Below are 17,676 nucleotides of genomic sequence, written 5' to 3'. Positions count from 1 at the left end.
AAACACTGATAAAAGAAATTGAAGAAGACACCAAAAAATTTAAAAATATTCCATGTTCATGGATTGGAAGAATCAATATTATTAAAATTATTAAATTATTAAATTAAAATTATTAAAATGTCCATACTACCCAAAGAAATCTACAGATTCAATGTAAATCCTAACAAAATACCAATGACATTCTTTACAAAAATATAAAAAATCCTAAAATGTATATGAAACCACAAAAGACCCAGAATAGCCAAAGCTGTCCTAAGCAAAAAGAACAAAATTGGAAGAATGACTTTACCTGACTTCAAATTATATTACAGAGTGATAATAACCAAGACAGCACGGTACTGGCATAAAAACAGACACATAGGCCAGTGGAACAGAAAAAAGAACTTAGAAACAAATCCACACACCTACAGTGAACTCATTTATGACAAAAGTGCCAAGAACATACACTGAGAAAAAGACAGTCTCTTTAATAAATGGTGCTGAGAAAATTGAATATCCATATGCAGAAGAATAAAACTATACCCCTATCTCTCACCATATACAAAAATCAAATCAAAATGGAGTAAATACTTAAATCTAAGACCTCAAACTATAAAAGTACTACAAGAAAATATTGGGGAGAATCTCTAGCACATTGGTCTGGGCAAAAATTCCTTGAAAAATACCCTACAACCACAGGCAGCCAAAGCAAAAATGGACAAATGGGATCACATCAAGTTAAAAGGCTTCTGCAGAGCAAAGTATAGAGTCAACAAAGGGAAGAGACAACCCCCAGAATAGAAGGAAAATATGTGCAAGCTAGCCATCTGACAAGGGATTAATAACCAGAATACATAAGGAGCTCAAATAACTCTATAGGAAAAAAATCAAATAATCCAATCAAAAATGGGCAAAGATTTGAATAGACATTTCTCAAAAGACATACAAATGGCAAACAGGCATATGAAAAGGTCAACATCACTGATCATTAGCGAGATGCAAATCAAAACTACAATGAGATATCATCTTATTCCAGTTAAAATGGTTTATATCCAAAAGACAGGGAATAACAAATGCTGGCAAGGATGTGGAGAAAAGAGAACCCTCATACACTGATGGTGTGCATGTAAATTAGTACAGCCACTATGGAGAACAGTTTGGAGTTTCCTTAAAAAACTAAAAATTGATTACCATATGATTCAGAAATCCTACTGCTGGGTATATACCCAAAATAAAGGAAAGTAGTATATCAAAGAGATATCTGCCCTTCTATGTCGGCTGCAGCACTGTTTACAATAGCTAAGATCTGGAAGCAACCTAAATGTCCATCAGTAGACAAAAGAATGAAGAAAATGTAGTACATACACACAATGGAGTATCATGCAGCCAAGAAAAAGAATGATATCTAGTCATTTGCAACAACATGGCTGGAACTGGAGATCATTATGTTAAATGAAATAAGTCAGACACAGAAAGACAAACATTACATGTTCTCATTTGTGGGATTTAAAAATTTTTTTAAAAATGAACTCATGGACATAGAGAGTAGAATGATGCTTACCAGAGGCTAGGAAGGGTAGTCGGGGGCTGGGGAGGAGGTGGGGATGGTTAATGGGTACAAAAAAAAAATAGAATGAATAAGACCTACTATATGATCTATGTGATAGCACAACAGGGTGACTACAGTCAATAATAACCCCCTACATTTTAAAATAAAGAGTTTAACTGAATTATTTTTAACTCAAAGGATAAATGCTTGAGGGGATGGATACCCCATTCTCCATGATGTGCTTATTTCACACTGCATGCCTATATCAAAACATCTCATGTACCTCATAAATATATGTACCTACTATGTACCCACAAAATTAATAAAATAATAAAAATACTTTTATATCTACTTATCTATAAAAAAATGTATTTCAATACTTTTCAGGGAGCAGGTAGTTTTTGATTCCATGGAGAAGTTCTTTAGTGGTGATTTAGGAGATTTTGGTGTACCCATCACCTGAGCAGTGTACACTGTGCCCAATGTGTACTCTTTTATCCCAAGCCCTTTTCCCCCTTCTCCCCAAGTCCCCAAAGTCCATAATATCATTCTTATGCCTTTGCATCCTCATAGCTTAGCTCCCACTTATAAGTCAGAACACATGATATTTGGTTTTCCATTCCTGAATTACTTCACTTAGAATAACGGCCTCCAACTCCATCCAAGTTGCTGCAAATGCCATTATTTTGTTTCTTTTTACAACTGAGTAGTATTCCATGGTGTATATATGCCACATTTCCTTTACCCATTCATTGATTGATGGACATTTGGATTAGTTCCATATTTTTGCAACTGCAAATTGTGCTGCTATAAACATGAGTGTGCAAGTGTCTTTTTCATACAATGACTTCTTTTCCTTTGGGTAGATACCCAGTAGTGGGATTGCTGGATTGAATGGTAGCTCTACTTTTAGTTCTTTAAGGAATCTCCATACTGTTTTCCATATTGGTTGTACTAGTTTACATTCCCACCATCAGGGTAAAAGTGTTTCCTTTTCACCACATCCATGCCAACATCTATTATTTTTTATTTTTAAATTATGGCCATTTTTGCAGGAGTAAGGTGGTACCTCATTGTGGTTTTAATTTGCCTTTATAGTTAGTGATGCTGAGCATTTTTTCACGTTTGTTGGCCATTTGTCATACACATGTACTTCTTTGTAAATGGCTGAAGCAATACGTTATAGGAAAAGATTAAATAGAGCTTGACTATTTTGCCTCTGGGAGAAAGGCTCATAATGTAACACTATCTCCAACTCTAAACAGAATTTTGATGAGGTCAGAGTTAAAGCAGACATTCTCTTTCCATGGGAGAGTAAACAGAAGGAAATAACAGGGAAGATTCATTTGGCATAAGACCATTTCTTGATCACTATTCCTTACATGGTACACATCACTCTAGATGAGCTGAATTACCAGATTCCTATGGAAATTATCAGATTCCCTAGAATTTCTCCCCCCAGCATGTTAACAGAAAATCAGGAGGTAAGCACATTTTTCATTTTATAGAAATGTTGTTCTTGTTTTTGAGTTGTTTGATTAGGTCAGTAAGTCTTTCCAAGGCCCTAAATTGAAGAAATTGTCACAGTCTTTAAGGCAACATGCATGAGCAATTTCAGCGAAGTATTATTTGCATCTTGCAAATAAACTGCATTATTTTAACTACCAAAAAGGTATGACTCTTTTTTTCCAAAAATGAGTAACTACCTAGAGAGACTTACCCAAGAGATTAAGGCAGCATCTGGTTCTAAACCTTGGGCCTCAACATACCAAATTTAACTCTCTAAAATAAAATATTGGGAACTCCCAATTTCTCTGATAAAGCAAACAAGTGTAGTTCTACATTTTCATTCTAAACCATAAATGCTCTCTATGCATACTCTTTCTGCTGAAAATATTCATATTGTTTTCCCAGAATCTATAAAACCTCATCAGTAACCTTTACAAATAAAAAAGAAGATTAATTATTGAGCTGACTATATCAACGATTTCAGTTTCCCTGTAACACTGGGAGACTGAAGGAATATTTCTAATATTCATGATTCATGCTCAATAGAGAGAAAGGAATGATGCCCTTCAGAGAAAGCAAGTCACTGGAATGACATCTCTTCACATGACAGCCTTTTGTATACTTATAGTATCAAGGTAAAGCAACTCACTGGTCTATTACATTTTTGCCAGCCTTTCCTGAAAGTATCAGTATGAAATCAAGTGAACCAGAGATGCCTGAAGGAATGTAGTGATCTACTGTAACTGAGATGTAAAATTCTTGAAAAAAATTAAGTAACATTCCAGGTTTAATTCAACAATCAACTACAAGTACCTTCCTATTTTTTTCTCTGTGCAAATTCTTTTTTTTTTCAATTTCTTAGTAACAACCAGGCAAAATTTGTCAAAATCCCATTTATGTCCAAGACTAGAACTTCTTTAGTAGTTTCTCCTAAAAACCTTCCCCCGTTTCCCTCCCCAATTCCTCCTCTAGGAAAGCAGCACAGGACTTGAGGTCTTGGAGGAAGCACCACTGGCAGTAGTACCTTAGGTAACTTCTCACTTGTCAGGCTTTCTTTACTTAGTGTTCCCAAAATAGGTGTGCAGACCACTGATGGGATGAAGAGATGAATTTAAGTGGCTCACAGATACACTTACTTTTACTACAAAAATGTTAGAAAAATAAACAACTAATAAAACCCATGATTTTGTAAATATTATTGGCAAGGAAGAGGGTAAGTAAAATGGTGACTCGATGTAAATTGACTAAAAGAAACAGTACTTCATAGTAAAGTGGTACAAAGCCATACCCAATTCATATAGGGCTATGTAACTGGAGACATTTAGGAAGCTTCTGATGCTACCATTATCTTTGCTCCTCTGTGCCAACCTCATACAGTATCCTCAGTGACACCTACACCTTCTATTGCTTCCTCTCAGCTAGATATTTCTATCAGTAGCTAACCCTACCTACATTTTTCTAATCTTTAAACAAATACACTAACGAAGACCCTCTCTCACTTCCCTTTCAGCTACAGCTCTTTCTCTTTCTACTCCCTGAAATTAGACAGTTAGCTACCACTGCTGGCTGGCTGCATATTCACACCTCCCTCTCATTTCTCAATACACTCAGCTCAGGTTCCCTATCCCCGCCCCCCAACCCCAGTATACAACCTACCTGATGATAAACCCAAGGATAACTTCAATCATTATCCCACTTTATCTTTCAGGAGCATTCAACAGAGTTAACCACCAAATTAACTGCCATTTGCCAAGCTATTACGGTTTTCCTTCTTCTTCCCTGGTATGTTTTACTTTGTTTTGTTCTTTTTTTTTTTTAGTTTCCTCCGCTGGCTCATTTTCCCTAATAAGACTATGAATGCTAGCATTCCTCATGGTCATTCCTCAGGCTCACCGCCCTTCTCATTCCATAGTCTCCCTAAGTAACCTCATCCACTCTCCCAGCTTCAACTATTGTCCATATGCTGATGATTCCCAAATCCATGTCTCCACTTCAGGTCTCCTCTCTGAGCTTCTGATTTGTTTATTTAGCCAACTTGGATGTTCTATAGGAATCTCAATGACAACATGACCCAAATGGAACTTATCCACTCTCCCTATGTTTCTATCGTAGAAGAAGAAGAGCATCTACCTTGCTGCCCAAGCCAGAGACAATATTCCTTGACTTCTGTCCTGAAATGTGCTCACCCATTCAGTTTCCAAGTCTGCCTCCCCAGTATACAGGTAGACTTCTCACCACCTTACCATCATGTCAACAGGGGCCACTGCCATCCCTTGCCTAATCAACTATCACCGGCCTCAGAACTGGCCCCATCACCACTATCATCTTCATAATACATGAATTTAGCCTCTACATCATCTTAAGATCAGGCCCCCAACAGCCTAGCATGTATAACAAGGCCCCACACAGCTGGTTCCCTAGTGCTGTCTCTCAGATTGCATCCTAGCCACATGGAGAACATTCCAGTTCTTCAAAATCTCCAATATTTTCTTGCCTTTGGATCTCTACACATACCTGAGACACTCTCTTCCCCCAATCCTGGGCTCACAGACACTCCTGTGTTAGGTCTCAGCTTAGACACCACTGTGGACTTCCCTATCACATCACCCACCACCCTTCATTGTAACTCTATTTAATGTCTGCCCTCCTCTTTCCACTGCACATTCCACGAGCACAGTGACTACAAGTGTCTCACTCATCACTGCATTTCCAAGAACTGGCATCATTCTTGGCACAGTGGTTGATACTCAATAAACATTTACTGAACGAGAAATGAATAAACAGCTATTCAGCCACCAAAAGAAAATGAGGTATCTGTAGGCTCTTAAAACAAAACTGTCTGAAACAGTAAAAATACCAACTTCACTTGAGTATAGCAAATATTATTTTGTTTTGCAACTACCTAAAGAACGCTGTACAAATGGCTGTGAGACTCTACCAGTTTTCAGCATCAAGCCAAGACACACTTTGTGTCTGAGGTAACTGAATGGTTTCCTGTCTTACAAACAAACTGTCACCCAACAGTTACCTTGCTAACTTCCTTCAAGGCTCTTTTGCAGACTTCATACTTCGGAGAGTCCTTAGGTGTTTTTTGACAGATAGTCTGTAATGAAATAAAAGTGAACAAAATTTATTGATCTATTTTATTAAGTAAAATAAAACCAATGTCCAGCCATATCCTTTTACTCATAGCAAACAATACCAAACACGATACTACGGATGAGTATGAGGATAACATTAAAACCCAATTTAAAAACCAGGAAATAATCTTTAAACACAGGATCCAAGTCCATCCAGGGAATGGTTAAGAAAGATAGAATTCAGAGGTGGGTAACCGTGGTTTCAAATCCCAGGTCTGCCCTTACTAGTTATCCAACCTTGAGCAAGTCACTAACTCTATCTTTACAAGCTTCTCTTTCCTCATCTGTAAAACTGGGGTGATGCCAGCTACATCATAAGGTTGTTAGAAGTGTTAATGATAATTTATGTAAAGTTCTTTATGAGTGCCTGGCATACTGTATGCCCTCAATAAATAAGAGTTACTTTAATTATCACCATTATAATCATTATTATTAGAGGCAATTATATTTATAGATGACACATTTTGAATAAAAAGAACAGCCGGGCACAGCAGCTCATGTCTGTAATCCCAGCACTTTGGAAAGCCAAGGCAGGCAGAATACTTGAGTCCAGGACCCAGGGCAACATGGAAAAACCCCATCTCTACAAAAATACTAAAAGAAAATTAGCCAGGCATGGTGGTATGCACCTGTGGTCCCAGCTACTCAGGAGGCTAAGGTGGGAGGGTCACTTGAGCCTGGGAGGTGGAGGTTGCAGTGAGCCGAGATCGCACCATTGCACTCCTGGGTGACAGCATCTCAAAGAAAAAACAGTCAAAAAAAAAAAAAAAACCCCAAAAAAACCAGCAAAGGAAAAAAAGCCTGCTAGGTTTTCTGTTGATATATTTATACTGAGAAATTTCATTTGTGATAGGAAAATCAGGTCAAACAGGGTCAATTCACGGTAAATTTAATTACATATAACTTTAAAGCTATACACACACATTCAAAGCCCAGGGAACCACTTTAATTACTGAAAGTGTTTATTTTAATTAACAAGCTTAACTGAATTTCCAAATGAGGTAAAATTGAAGAGACACTATTTTAAATACATTTACATTCTGCCTAAATGGCCAGATTTCCACACATGAGAAACAGATTAGAGCAACAGGCATCAGGCAGAGGTAGAAAGTAGTTGGCTACTAGCAAGTCACTGGTCCCTTAAATGTACAGAAGCACCAAGCCAAGACATCTGAAAGTCAGGCATCAAGATTTTTAACTATGTGCTATGTGAGAAACACAGAGTGCACCATCTGTGGAGGTTCTTATATTTTTTGACTATGACTCACTGTAAGAAATACTTTTACACTGCAACCAGCACACATGCACACATAAATGAACCAGGATTTTATGAAACAACATTTAACCACTTTATGAGCAATGTACATATGCTCATAATTCAAAAATCAGTTTTATGGCCCACTAATGGGTATGAAAGTAGCATGAAAAATACTGGTTTATGTCCCTGAGAGCAGGCATCCTTAGCTGGATTCCATATATTGAGATTTTATGTAAAATTTTGTGCATACACATATTCTCCGGGAAGAAAAGCTATAGCTTTACTCAGAATCTCAAGGGGGGTCTATGGCTTAAAAAAAGTTTAAAGCCTACTGAGCAATCATGGCATGAATCTCCAACACTGTATAACATAATGTGTTAGATTTTAGAGTCCCATTCCATACAAGTAATTTTCTCAAATTTAAAGAGGATATAAAAGGCTTGGCCATCACAGCATATATAAAATCTGGAAAACATGTTTAAAATGCATTTTATTTATTTTTGTTCTTTTATTTCAATTCTCAAAGAGGAATAAAATGCATTTTCAGAAGAAGAAAACCCTGAAAATTCAAAAGTCTAATATTACAAGAAATGTTGTATTTACAAGGCATTCACTTCTTGTTTAAAAAAAATAGTCATGTTTGAAATAATATTTCCTTATATGGACCAAAGTTTCCTTCTTAAGCAAAAATTCAATTTTGATAACTTAGCCACATTCTATCTTTAAACAAGATAAATACTGATCTCAAAAAAAAATCAGAAAGTGAAATGTTCAAAACTGCAAGCTTCCCAATATGTACACAGGGGGGAAGTTCCTGAATTACAGGTGATGGGTGGAGAAGGTGTAAAGGCAGTAGATCGAAGTAAACTTGAGGAGCACAAGGTGCTATGAATCCTGAAATATCTGACAAAACGTCTCCAAAACTGCAGCAGTCAGCTAAATGCTCATGATCCCATGCTTTTACACATTTCAAAATTTCAGCATTTTTAAAGAATATATTTTAGAATTTACAATGGGATACAGAATGTGAAATTTACTTTGTAACCTTAATCATAATTTTTAATATATATTTTACTTTGTTTTGATTAGTCAAAATCAGGTATGTAAAAAGTTGACCTTATATCAACATTATGATCCAATTTTAAAGTAGGATCGTAACAAAATATTTTCTAATTAGATCAAAAAGACACTCTGTGGTCCACTGCTAGAATGGCACCTGTGTCGAGCCACCCCACTTTTCTCTTTTGCTGCCCCAGCAGCTCCGGTGCAGCCAGTGGCAGGCTCTCCTGCCCATAGCCTACCTGTCTTTCCAGCTGCACGTACTACTAGGCAGACTCTACTCACTTTTCCCAGTCATGTCTTGCCATGATTCAAAGTCAAACACTTGCTTTCTTCATGAATGCTGCCTAACACAAGAAGGAAGCTGGGCTTTCCTCACTCACTTCGCACAATGCATAACACAGGCAGTACTATGCCTTGTCATGCTGAAGAGACTCTCATTCCTGTATGAAATAGAAGCCCCAGGGCACCTTGGAACATTATAGGTGAAGGGATCTCAGTGATCAGTCTGAGGAATCTTAGGCCCAAAGAGACTGAGTTGCTCAAGGTCACATGCCTAATGGCTTGGCTAGAATTGGAATCCAGGCCTCCTGACATAAAGAAGCCACAACTCTTCCTATTTCAAAAAATGCTGAGTAAGTGGGTGATGAGATCCAATTTCTTCAGAATGACCATAGAAGCCTAAATGAAAGATAATTTCCAGAGATATCAGATATAGGTGAGACTTTCTGAACAAACAACACCTTCTCACTTAATTGGGGGATTTTTAGACCTTTAAATATGCATCAATTTAAGTGGAATAATAATAATTTTCTAAATCAGATTTAGAGAAGCACAGCTAACCACAGAGGAAAAAGCCACCGTCATGTCTTACATCCATCAGCAGGGGAAGGCGGGTCACCCTCTGCATGGGGAGAATGAGAAAAGAGATCATGGGTAAGTTCCTACAGTCTTCATGGGACTCAATCCTTGACAATACTTCCTTAAAGGATGGATTGGTAGCTCTGAGGGAAAACAAAGAAAAGAGAAACTTCAAAATATTTCCTCCTCAAATTAAGCAGCAAGTAAAAATGTATTACAAAATACTGTGATAAATCCATATAGCATCAACTGTTTTAAACTATATGAAAATATCATAAGCACATAATTACACTGGCAAATACGAATGGCTTGTCTGCCTTTTATATTCAAGGCTGAATATAATAAGATGTGGATTTCACATAACAGTATTAACAATAAGGCAAAACATGTAGGAGCTAGAAATTTATACAAGTGGAAGGTAAGCAAATGAAGAAGCTGTGGTATCATAATGGTGAATATATGGGTCATAAATCAGTATACAGACTAGGTCTTTTATATCCGATCATCTATAAACATATATTAATTAATTAATTAATTAATTAATAAGATCATAAATAATATGTTTTAAGCCACTTCTCCAGCCCTAGACAATGACATAAGAAATTAACAGTTAGACTGGACTTCAGAGGCTTTAGGCCACAAAGATCCTCTTTCTGAGACAGAAAACCTTTTCATCACATCAGTCGAAATATTCCTCTTTTTCTCCTGTTAATGCAAGAAAAGTATTAATGCTGCTATAACATTTTAATGAAACTTAACGAGATACTGTGACATACATTCTTTCATGTGGAACCACCTACGTAACTTTTAAGGAAGGCCAGATAGGGATTCCAGTAAGAAAATGGAATGCAGAAAGGTCCCTACCTCACCAAGCAAATATGACTTAGTAACTGCCAAAGACAGAAGTCGAACCCAGGTTGGTTGGTTTGTTTGTTTTTTTGAGATGGAGTCTTGCTCTATCACCCAGGCCGGAGTGCAATGGCACAATCTCAGCTCACTGCAGCCTCTGCCTCCCAGGTTCAAGCAATTCTATGCCTCAGCCTCACAAGTAACTGGGATTACAGGTGTGTGCCATGATGCCCAGCTAATTTTTGTATCTTTAGTATAGAAAAGGTTTCATCATGTTGGCCAGGGTAGTCTCGAACTCCTGGCCTCAAGTAATCCGCCTGCCTCGGCCTCCCAAAGTGGTGGGATTACAGGCGTGAGCCACTGTGCCCGGCCTCAAACCCAAGTTTTCTAATGTTAAATCTGACACTCTTGTTCCCCCATTTCTCACTCTCTTACCTCACTTCATCCCATGAGGAGCTCTGTAGAGTTCCACTGCCACTTTCCAAGGCAAGGAGGGTAGGAGGTAGATGGATATTGTACTCCCATGAAGGGAGAAGGAAGCAGGATAGTGACAATAGCAGTCATTTTTTTTAAAAAAATGTTATTTTGAAAATTAAATAATCTCGTTCAAGGCTGCTACTAAAAGCAGGGAGGGGGAGAATGCCAGAATAGCAAATGAAAAGAAATTATACAGAAACATTTCATTTCCATTTTCTCTAATTGAGAAGTTTTAAGTTTCCTTTTACTGATAGCTTTGACAAGATTTTTAGAAAGCTAAAAAAAAAAAAAAAAAACCTCTAAATTAGTTGTATATTTAAATAACTCAGGTCCCAGTCCCCTCCCTCACCTTCCAAAGGTTCTGATTAAATAGTCTGGGATGGACACTGGACAGTGTACATTTGCTCATTTTCAGGCCCCAAGGCATTTCTAACATGCAGCTAGAATTGAAAGCCACTGTTCTAACCTTAAATTCACATAAGCTGCGGGCCGGGCGCAGTGGCTTACGCATGTAATCCCAGCACTTTGGGAGGCAGAGACAGGTGGATCACAAGGTCAGGAGATCAAGACCATCCTGGCTAACACGGTGAAACCCAGTCTCTACTAAAAATACAAAAAATTAGCTGGGTGTGGTGGCACGCACTTGTAGTCCCAGCTACACGGGAGGCTGAGGCAGGAGAATCGCTTGAACCTGGGATGCAGAAGTTGCAGTGACCCAAGATTGCGCCACTGCACTCCAGCCTGGGTGACAGAGCAAGACTCCATCTCAAAAAAAAAAAAAATCACATCAACTGCAACAAATCCCCTGAAAACGCTACTAATTGCCACGTGAAAGTGCTGATGATGTTATCATTAAGCTAATTTAGATAAAACCTTTAAGAGTCACATGATGTATAGCAGTACCTAGTGACATTTTTTAAATCCTGCAAAACAAAATGAAACCCAAATTTATCTCTAATTCAAGGCTTTGTTTTCAGACATGAACTTGCATTCTCTAACAGTTACAGAGAACCTCTGTTCCTATAGCAGCGGTTCCCACCAGGGCGTGGTGGAGTGAGGAAGTGATGGGTGTGGTTTTACCCTCAGGGGACCTTCTGCAATGTCTGGGGAGATTTTTGGCATCTAGCAGATGGAAGCCAGGGATGCCCTTAAGCATCTTAAAATGCATAGGACAGCCCACCACAAAGACTTATCCAGTCCAAAATGTCAATTGTGCGAACAAACCCTGCTTTATACTAAAAATCTCATTGGGGTTAGCAGCTGTGTGTTTTCCACCCTGGCTATATGAAAATGTCATGAAGATGTGGAGAAAAAAGAGGGCCATCATCAGCCCTTCTCATCAGCTTAGAGGCTTTGACTATTTCTCCAAGCAGCCATAAGTTAGTCATCCTCAACCCCTACTCCTCCACAGGGGTCTCACATATTGCACAGAAGTTGACCGAAGCTCCATGCCGTGGTCATAAATGCCACAACTCACAGGAGGGGGTGAGAATGATAACAGCCATTAAGCTCCCAAACTGGGTTTACAGCAGTGCACAACTGTGCTGTAAAACAGCTACTTGTGATAAACAGGACCCTTTAAAATACATACAGGCATTACTGAACAATTGGTGACTCTTTTAAGGACACAGATGGCATATGCATCACATCAAAACTCTCAGTAACCTAAAAAGGACAAAAAGAAAAGATGTGGCAGGAAATCTAATGCTTGACTCTTTTGCTGCATAACTGAAATCTTTAAGAACATTATTTTTTTCTACTGCTTTCCTTCAGAACTTCCCTCCTCTCTTCAACTCTAACTACCCAAGGGGGGGAATAATCAGCAATTTTTATGAACAATTTATTATCGTTGTCAATTGAATGGAGGGAGATCAGAATAGTAGAGAAAACTCTGAATCTTAGCTTCTAGCTCAATCTACTCAAGAATCACCTCTAAGCCTCAGGAAAACCACTTAATTGCCAGTAAAAAGCTTAGAAAAGTGCGGGTTTAGAGTGAGGACCACCTCTGTTTCCTGCAACAATTAAAAACAATGAAACAATAAACAAGGACATCAATAACAAGCTATAATTTCATAAGAGAGAAAATTCTCTACACACTAGATTTTTCTACTTAAACACCCTCACCCTAAAAGTAATGCTCTTAAACATTTCTCCTCTGGGAAATAGCCTATCAGGAGGCATTTCTAAATATAATTCAAAAGATCAATTAATTTCAGTCAATGTAGCCTAATTAAAACTAGGTTAGACGATTAAAACTGTAGCATTCGACATTGCTTACAACAATTTTTGTAGTGTTCGTTGTTGGTAGACTTCATTTGTGCAGTATTTCACATATGGGTCAAATGTGGATGCTGTGTGTTTTTCCACAATGTCACTTATGTCATCTATGAAGATATTATTCTGATGTCTTGCTTCCAACTCTATAAAGAACCTGAAAAACCAAAGGGAAAAAAAAATTTACACTTCTTTCATACACTCTAACAGATAACAGATTAGCCTCATGTAATGTTATTACACGCGGTTTGAAAATTCAACAGTACACAGTACCAACTAAAAAATATTTTTAAAATCTATAAAAATTTTATCTAAGTTTAAATCTATCATATTAACACCTCCTTGAGGATGAGCATTGTGGCTCACGCCTATAATCTCAGCACTTTGGGAGGCTGAGGCAGGAAGATCACCTGAGGCCAGGAGTTCAAGACAAGACAAAACCAAAAAAAAAAAAAAAAAAAAATCAAGTTATTGCTTCAAGTGTTTGGCTTCAAACATTGATTTGCTCTGCCTTCAGGTACTTTAGACTAAACATATTTCATTATTTTTCAAGAATTCTTTATGGGAAGGGGAGTGAATCCTTATATATTTTATTGTATGGAAAAATACATGAGCAAAACACCTAAATAAATGCTTAAAAAATAAGTCCGAGGCCAGGAGGTGTGGTAGCTCACATGTGTAATCCCAGCACTCAGGGAGGCCGAAGCGGGTGGATCATGAGTTGAAGGGATCGAGACCATCCTGGCCAACATGGTGAAACGCCGTCTCTCCTAAAAATACAAAAATTAGACAGGTGTGGTGGCACGCAGCTGTAGTCCCAGCTACTCAGGAGGCTGAGGCAAGAGAATCGCTTGAACCCAGGAGGCGGAGGTTGCAGTGAGCCAAGATCACGCCACTGGACTCCAGCCTGGCGACAGAGACTCCGTCTCAAAAAAAAAAAAAAAAAAGTCTGAAATAAATCTAACACTATATGTTTTTTTCTCAAAATAAAAACAATCACATTATTTTAAATCTGATAATATACATGATATTTAAATCCCTCCCTCCCTTTCCCTCTTTCTTTCTTTCTTCTGAGAAAGGGCCTCACTCTGTCACCCAGGCTGGAGTGCACTGGCATTATCTCACCTCACTGCAACTTCTGCCTCCCAGGATCAAGTGATTCTCCTGCCTCAGCCTCTTGAGTAGCTGGGATTACAGGCATGTGCCACCATGCCTGACTAATTTTTATGTTTTTTAGTAGAGACGGGGTTTCACCATATTGGCCAGGCTGGTCTCTAACTCCTGACCTCAACTGATCTACCCACCTTGGCTTCCCGAAGTGTTGGGATTACAGGCGTGAGCCACTGCACCCAGCCAGGGTTACCAGATTTAGTGTATAAATAGACAGCAATTTAGGGTCACCTAAATAGATATACACATACAAGTGTATATATCTATAATACACACACATACGATATATATCATTATATATGTCATACAGATAGCAATTGTTTATCCATTCATCTGCTGATGGAGACTTGAGTAGTTTCTAGTTTTTGGCTACCTGGAATAATGCTGCTATGAACATTTGCATACGAATATCTATTCTTGTGTCTGTTTTCAAGTCTCTGGGGTATTTTCCTATCAGTGGAATTTTAACTACACTGACTGTACAATAGTATGTGTATAGGAGGGTGTGTGTGTGTGTGTGTGTGTAAGTGTGTGTAGAGAAACGGTAGCATAATACCTGAACCAAAACAGAAGAAGCTGAATTATATGCCAAGGAGAGGTTAGTTCATTAAACAAAATTTAGTAAGAAATGATCCTTTCCCTCCCAACACTCACAGTGGAGCGGCTGATGGGAGGCATGCAGCCAATTACAATACAGGATCTATAACACAGGTGTGGTAATAATAAGTATTTGGTCTTCATCCCTGGTCCTTGGAACACAGCTCCTTGAAATACCTGGAATCTCCAGAGTGACAGGAGTGTCTTTTGTATGCCAGTGAGATGACTGGTAGCTGGGGACCCTTAGATAGCTTCGGCATGGCTCTCAGCATGCCGGAAAGACCAAGGCATGATTGCAGAGCTGGAACTTTCAGCCATGCCTGCCTACCTCCAGTCATAAGAAGAGAAGAGTTTGAGTTCAATTGCCAAGGAACAATGATTTAATCAATCGTGCCTATGTAATGGAGCCTCCACAATAACCCTTAACTGATGGGATTAGGGAGGGTCGATGAACACCTTGAGGTGCTGGGAGAGTAGCAGGCCCTGAGAGGGACTAGGTGGTCTGCAGTACCTGCACCCCCTCCAGCCTTGCCCTATAACAATCCTTGTATTTGGCCGTTCTTGAGTCGTACCCTATATAATAAAGCAGAAATTGTAGAGTACCTTCCTGAGTTCTGTGAGCCATTTTAGCAAATCATCAGGGCCTGAAATAGGGGTGGATTGTGGAAATCCCCCCACAACTTTGTAGCCAAGTAGGAGAGAAGTGTGGGTAACCTGGGGACCCAATACTTGCATCTGCCGTCTTAAATGAGGGTAGTTTTGCGGGCTGAAACCTTAAACCTGTGGAGTGTGATGCAAACTCAGGGTGGTTAATGTAGGAACTTAAATTGTAGGACCGGAACTGTAGGACACACAATTGGTGTCTCAAGGGTTAGAGAGTCGGTTAGTATAAAAAAAAAAATTTCACACATTTGGTGTCAGAAGTATGGTGAGTAAAAAAACAAAGAGGCCTACAAAGAAAACTCCAGAGGGCAGAGTGACCACTCTCGTGGTAAACACAGGTAAGGACACGTGTAAGCTGGATTATCAGTGCGAAGGATGACATGACGGGAGCAGGGGAGCGAAGCACAACGGGCAGTGGAAGCAACGTGGGTCTGGTTGGGGAAACTGGGAAGTTCAGTGGAGCTGAGGTACAGACTCCACTCCAGGAGGAACAAGGGCACAGAAAGAAGACTGCAGAGCAGGCTTGAGCTTGATTGCAAAGGTTATACTGCATGCTGGGAAGTTTACGATTAATCTGCAGACAATAAGAAACCACTGGAGGTGTGGAAGCCAATAAATCACTCAATCCGAGAAAACTGGAGCAGAGCAAGGATGGATTACTAGTAGGGAGGAACAGATGGCAAGCAGGCCGGTTAGGTGGCTAATCTGGGCAAGCTGACAATAAAGCCTGGTAGTGGGAAATCAAGAGGACCCAGCATAGGGTAACAATCTGGAGATAAAATTAATAGACTCAAGAAACGCATTAGATGGGAAGTCAAGGAAGATGCTGAGATTTCTGGTCAAGGTTTCCACCCGGTCAATAAAGTGGGTTCTTAAACCATTAATGAAGACAGAGATTTAGGAACAGGGAGAAGCAGCAGGAAGAGCTCCATTTAATTTTGCCTTGGAGCTGTCTAATGGACAGCTAAAAATACACACCTGTGAAAATTCAGAGGACCTGGAATTCTAGGTACTATATAGTTAAGACTATTTGATTTCTAGCTGTGAAATATTTGTCATTTAACTCCAACTGTTTTGTAATGCAAATGTAAAGAAAATTGTTTAAAGAAAATTGAAAGGCTGGGCACGGTGGCTCACGCCTGTAATCCCAGCACTTTGGGAGGCCGAGGTAGGTGGATCACAAGGTCAGGAGATTGAGACCATCCTGGCTAACACAGTGAAACCCCATCTCTACTTAAAATACAAAAAATTAGCCGGGGGTGGTGGCAGACGCCTGTAGTCCCAGCTACTCGGGAGGCTGCGGCAGGAGAATGGCGTGAACCCAGGAGGTGGAGCTTGCAGTGAGCCGAGATTGCGCCACTGCACTCTAGCCTGGGCGACAGCGAGACTCCGTCTCAAAAAAAAAAAAAAAAAAAAAGAAAGAAAGAAAATTGAAAAAAGAAGAAACCATAAGGCCGTTATCATATAATTCTAGGATATAAATATCTTGAGGCAAGTATCTCTTACAATTTGTCTTTAGCTTACACTGTTACCAGCCTGAAGGAATGCAACTATATAACCAAAAACAACAGTAACTTGGCTTTTCCCAATGAAAAGGAAAATTTCATTTATCACTGTGAAAGGTTTGCCAAAGTACAATATTAAAAATAAGGTACTAATTAAATTTCTGTTTATGCTACTTACTTCAATATAAACCAAACCACCCATCTTTTATTTTTACATTGACATAATTAAGACATAATTTAAAGCTTTCTATGTTAAATGATCTATTAGTTATTTTGGAAAATCTGCATACTTTACTAAGTGAGTTAGCTACAAAAAGATCAAGAAAGTATTTCTAAAAAATGAGGTATGATTTCGGGAACCAAGAATGCCGGTGAATCAAATCAAATCTGAAGCAAAAGTAAAAGTATTCTGGTTCCCTGGATGAAACTTGAATAATTTGGCTTACGAGGAGGACAACTTTTTAATGGAAATACGTATTTAAGTTCTATGAATTTTTTTCGGGGATAATACTTCCATTTATTTCCTCTTTGTAGTATTACCAAGATGTTCATGTTTTATAACCAATCATGTTACACAACCTTTATCTTTTTTTTCCCTGTAAAGCATTTCCAATCTCACCACTAAAGAGAAACCTTCTGTGGACCAGGAAAAGCTGCCTAGAAACATTCCCTCCTAACCAGAAACACAAGTTAGCCCTGTTTGGCTGTTAACTCACCATCACAAGCAAAATCACACCCATACTTCAAATGAGTGCTTTAAATGATTGTAGTCTGCCAAGGTGAGCT

At 38.8% G+C, this 17,676-nt stretch overlaps 1 protein-coding gene across 1 annotated transcript in view; it reads right to left on the bottom strand.

The window, feature by feature from the left end:
• Window positions 1-17,676, bottom strand: part of ARHGEF26 (Rho guanine nucleotide exchange factor 26) — a 137,330-nt gene that overhangs the window by 54,617 nt on the left and 65,037 nt on the right. The window contains exons 7-9 of the mRNA XM_019024743.4: window positions 12,960-13,112; window positions 9,369-9,498; window positions 6,066-6,140 (exon numbers count right to left, since the gene is read on the bottom strand). Coding sequence (XP_018880288.1) covers window positions 6,066-6,140; window positions 9,369-9,498; window positions 12,960-13,112 — 358 coding nt within the window. The remainder of the gene's footprint in view (window positions 1-6,065; window positions 6,141-9,368; window positions 9,499-12,959; window positions 13,113-17,676) is intronic.

The sequence above is a fragment of the Gorilla gorilla genome, chromosome 2 (assembly GCF_029281585.2).
Source record: "Gorilla gorilla gorilla isolate KB3781 chromosome 2, NHGRI_mGorGor1-v2.1_pri, whole genome shotgun sequence".
Classification (NCBI taxonomy): domain Eukaryota; kingdom Metazoa; phylum Chordata; class Mammalia; order Primates; family Hominidae; genus Gorilla; species Gorilla gorilla.
The sequence above is the reverse complement of the archived record's forward strand: the minus strand, read 5'-3'. Positions and strand labels throughout refer to the sequence as shown.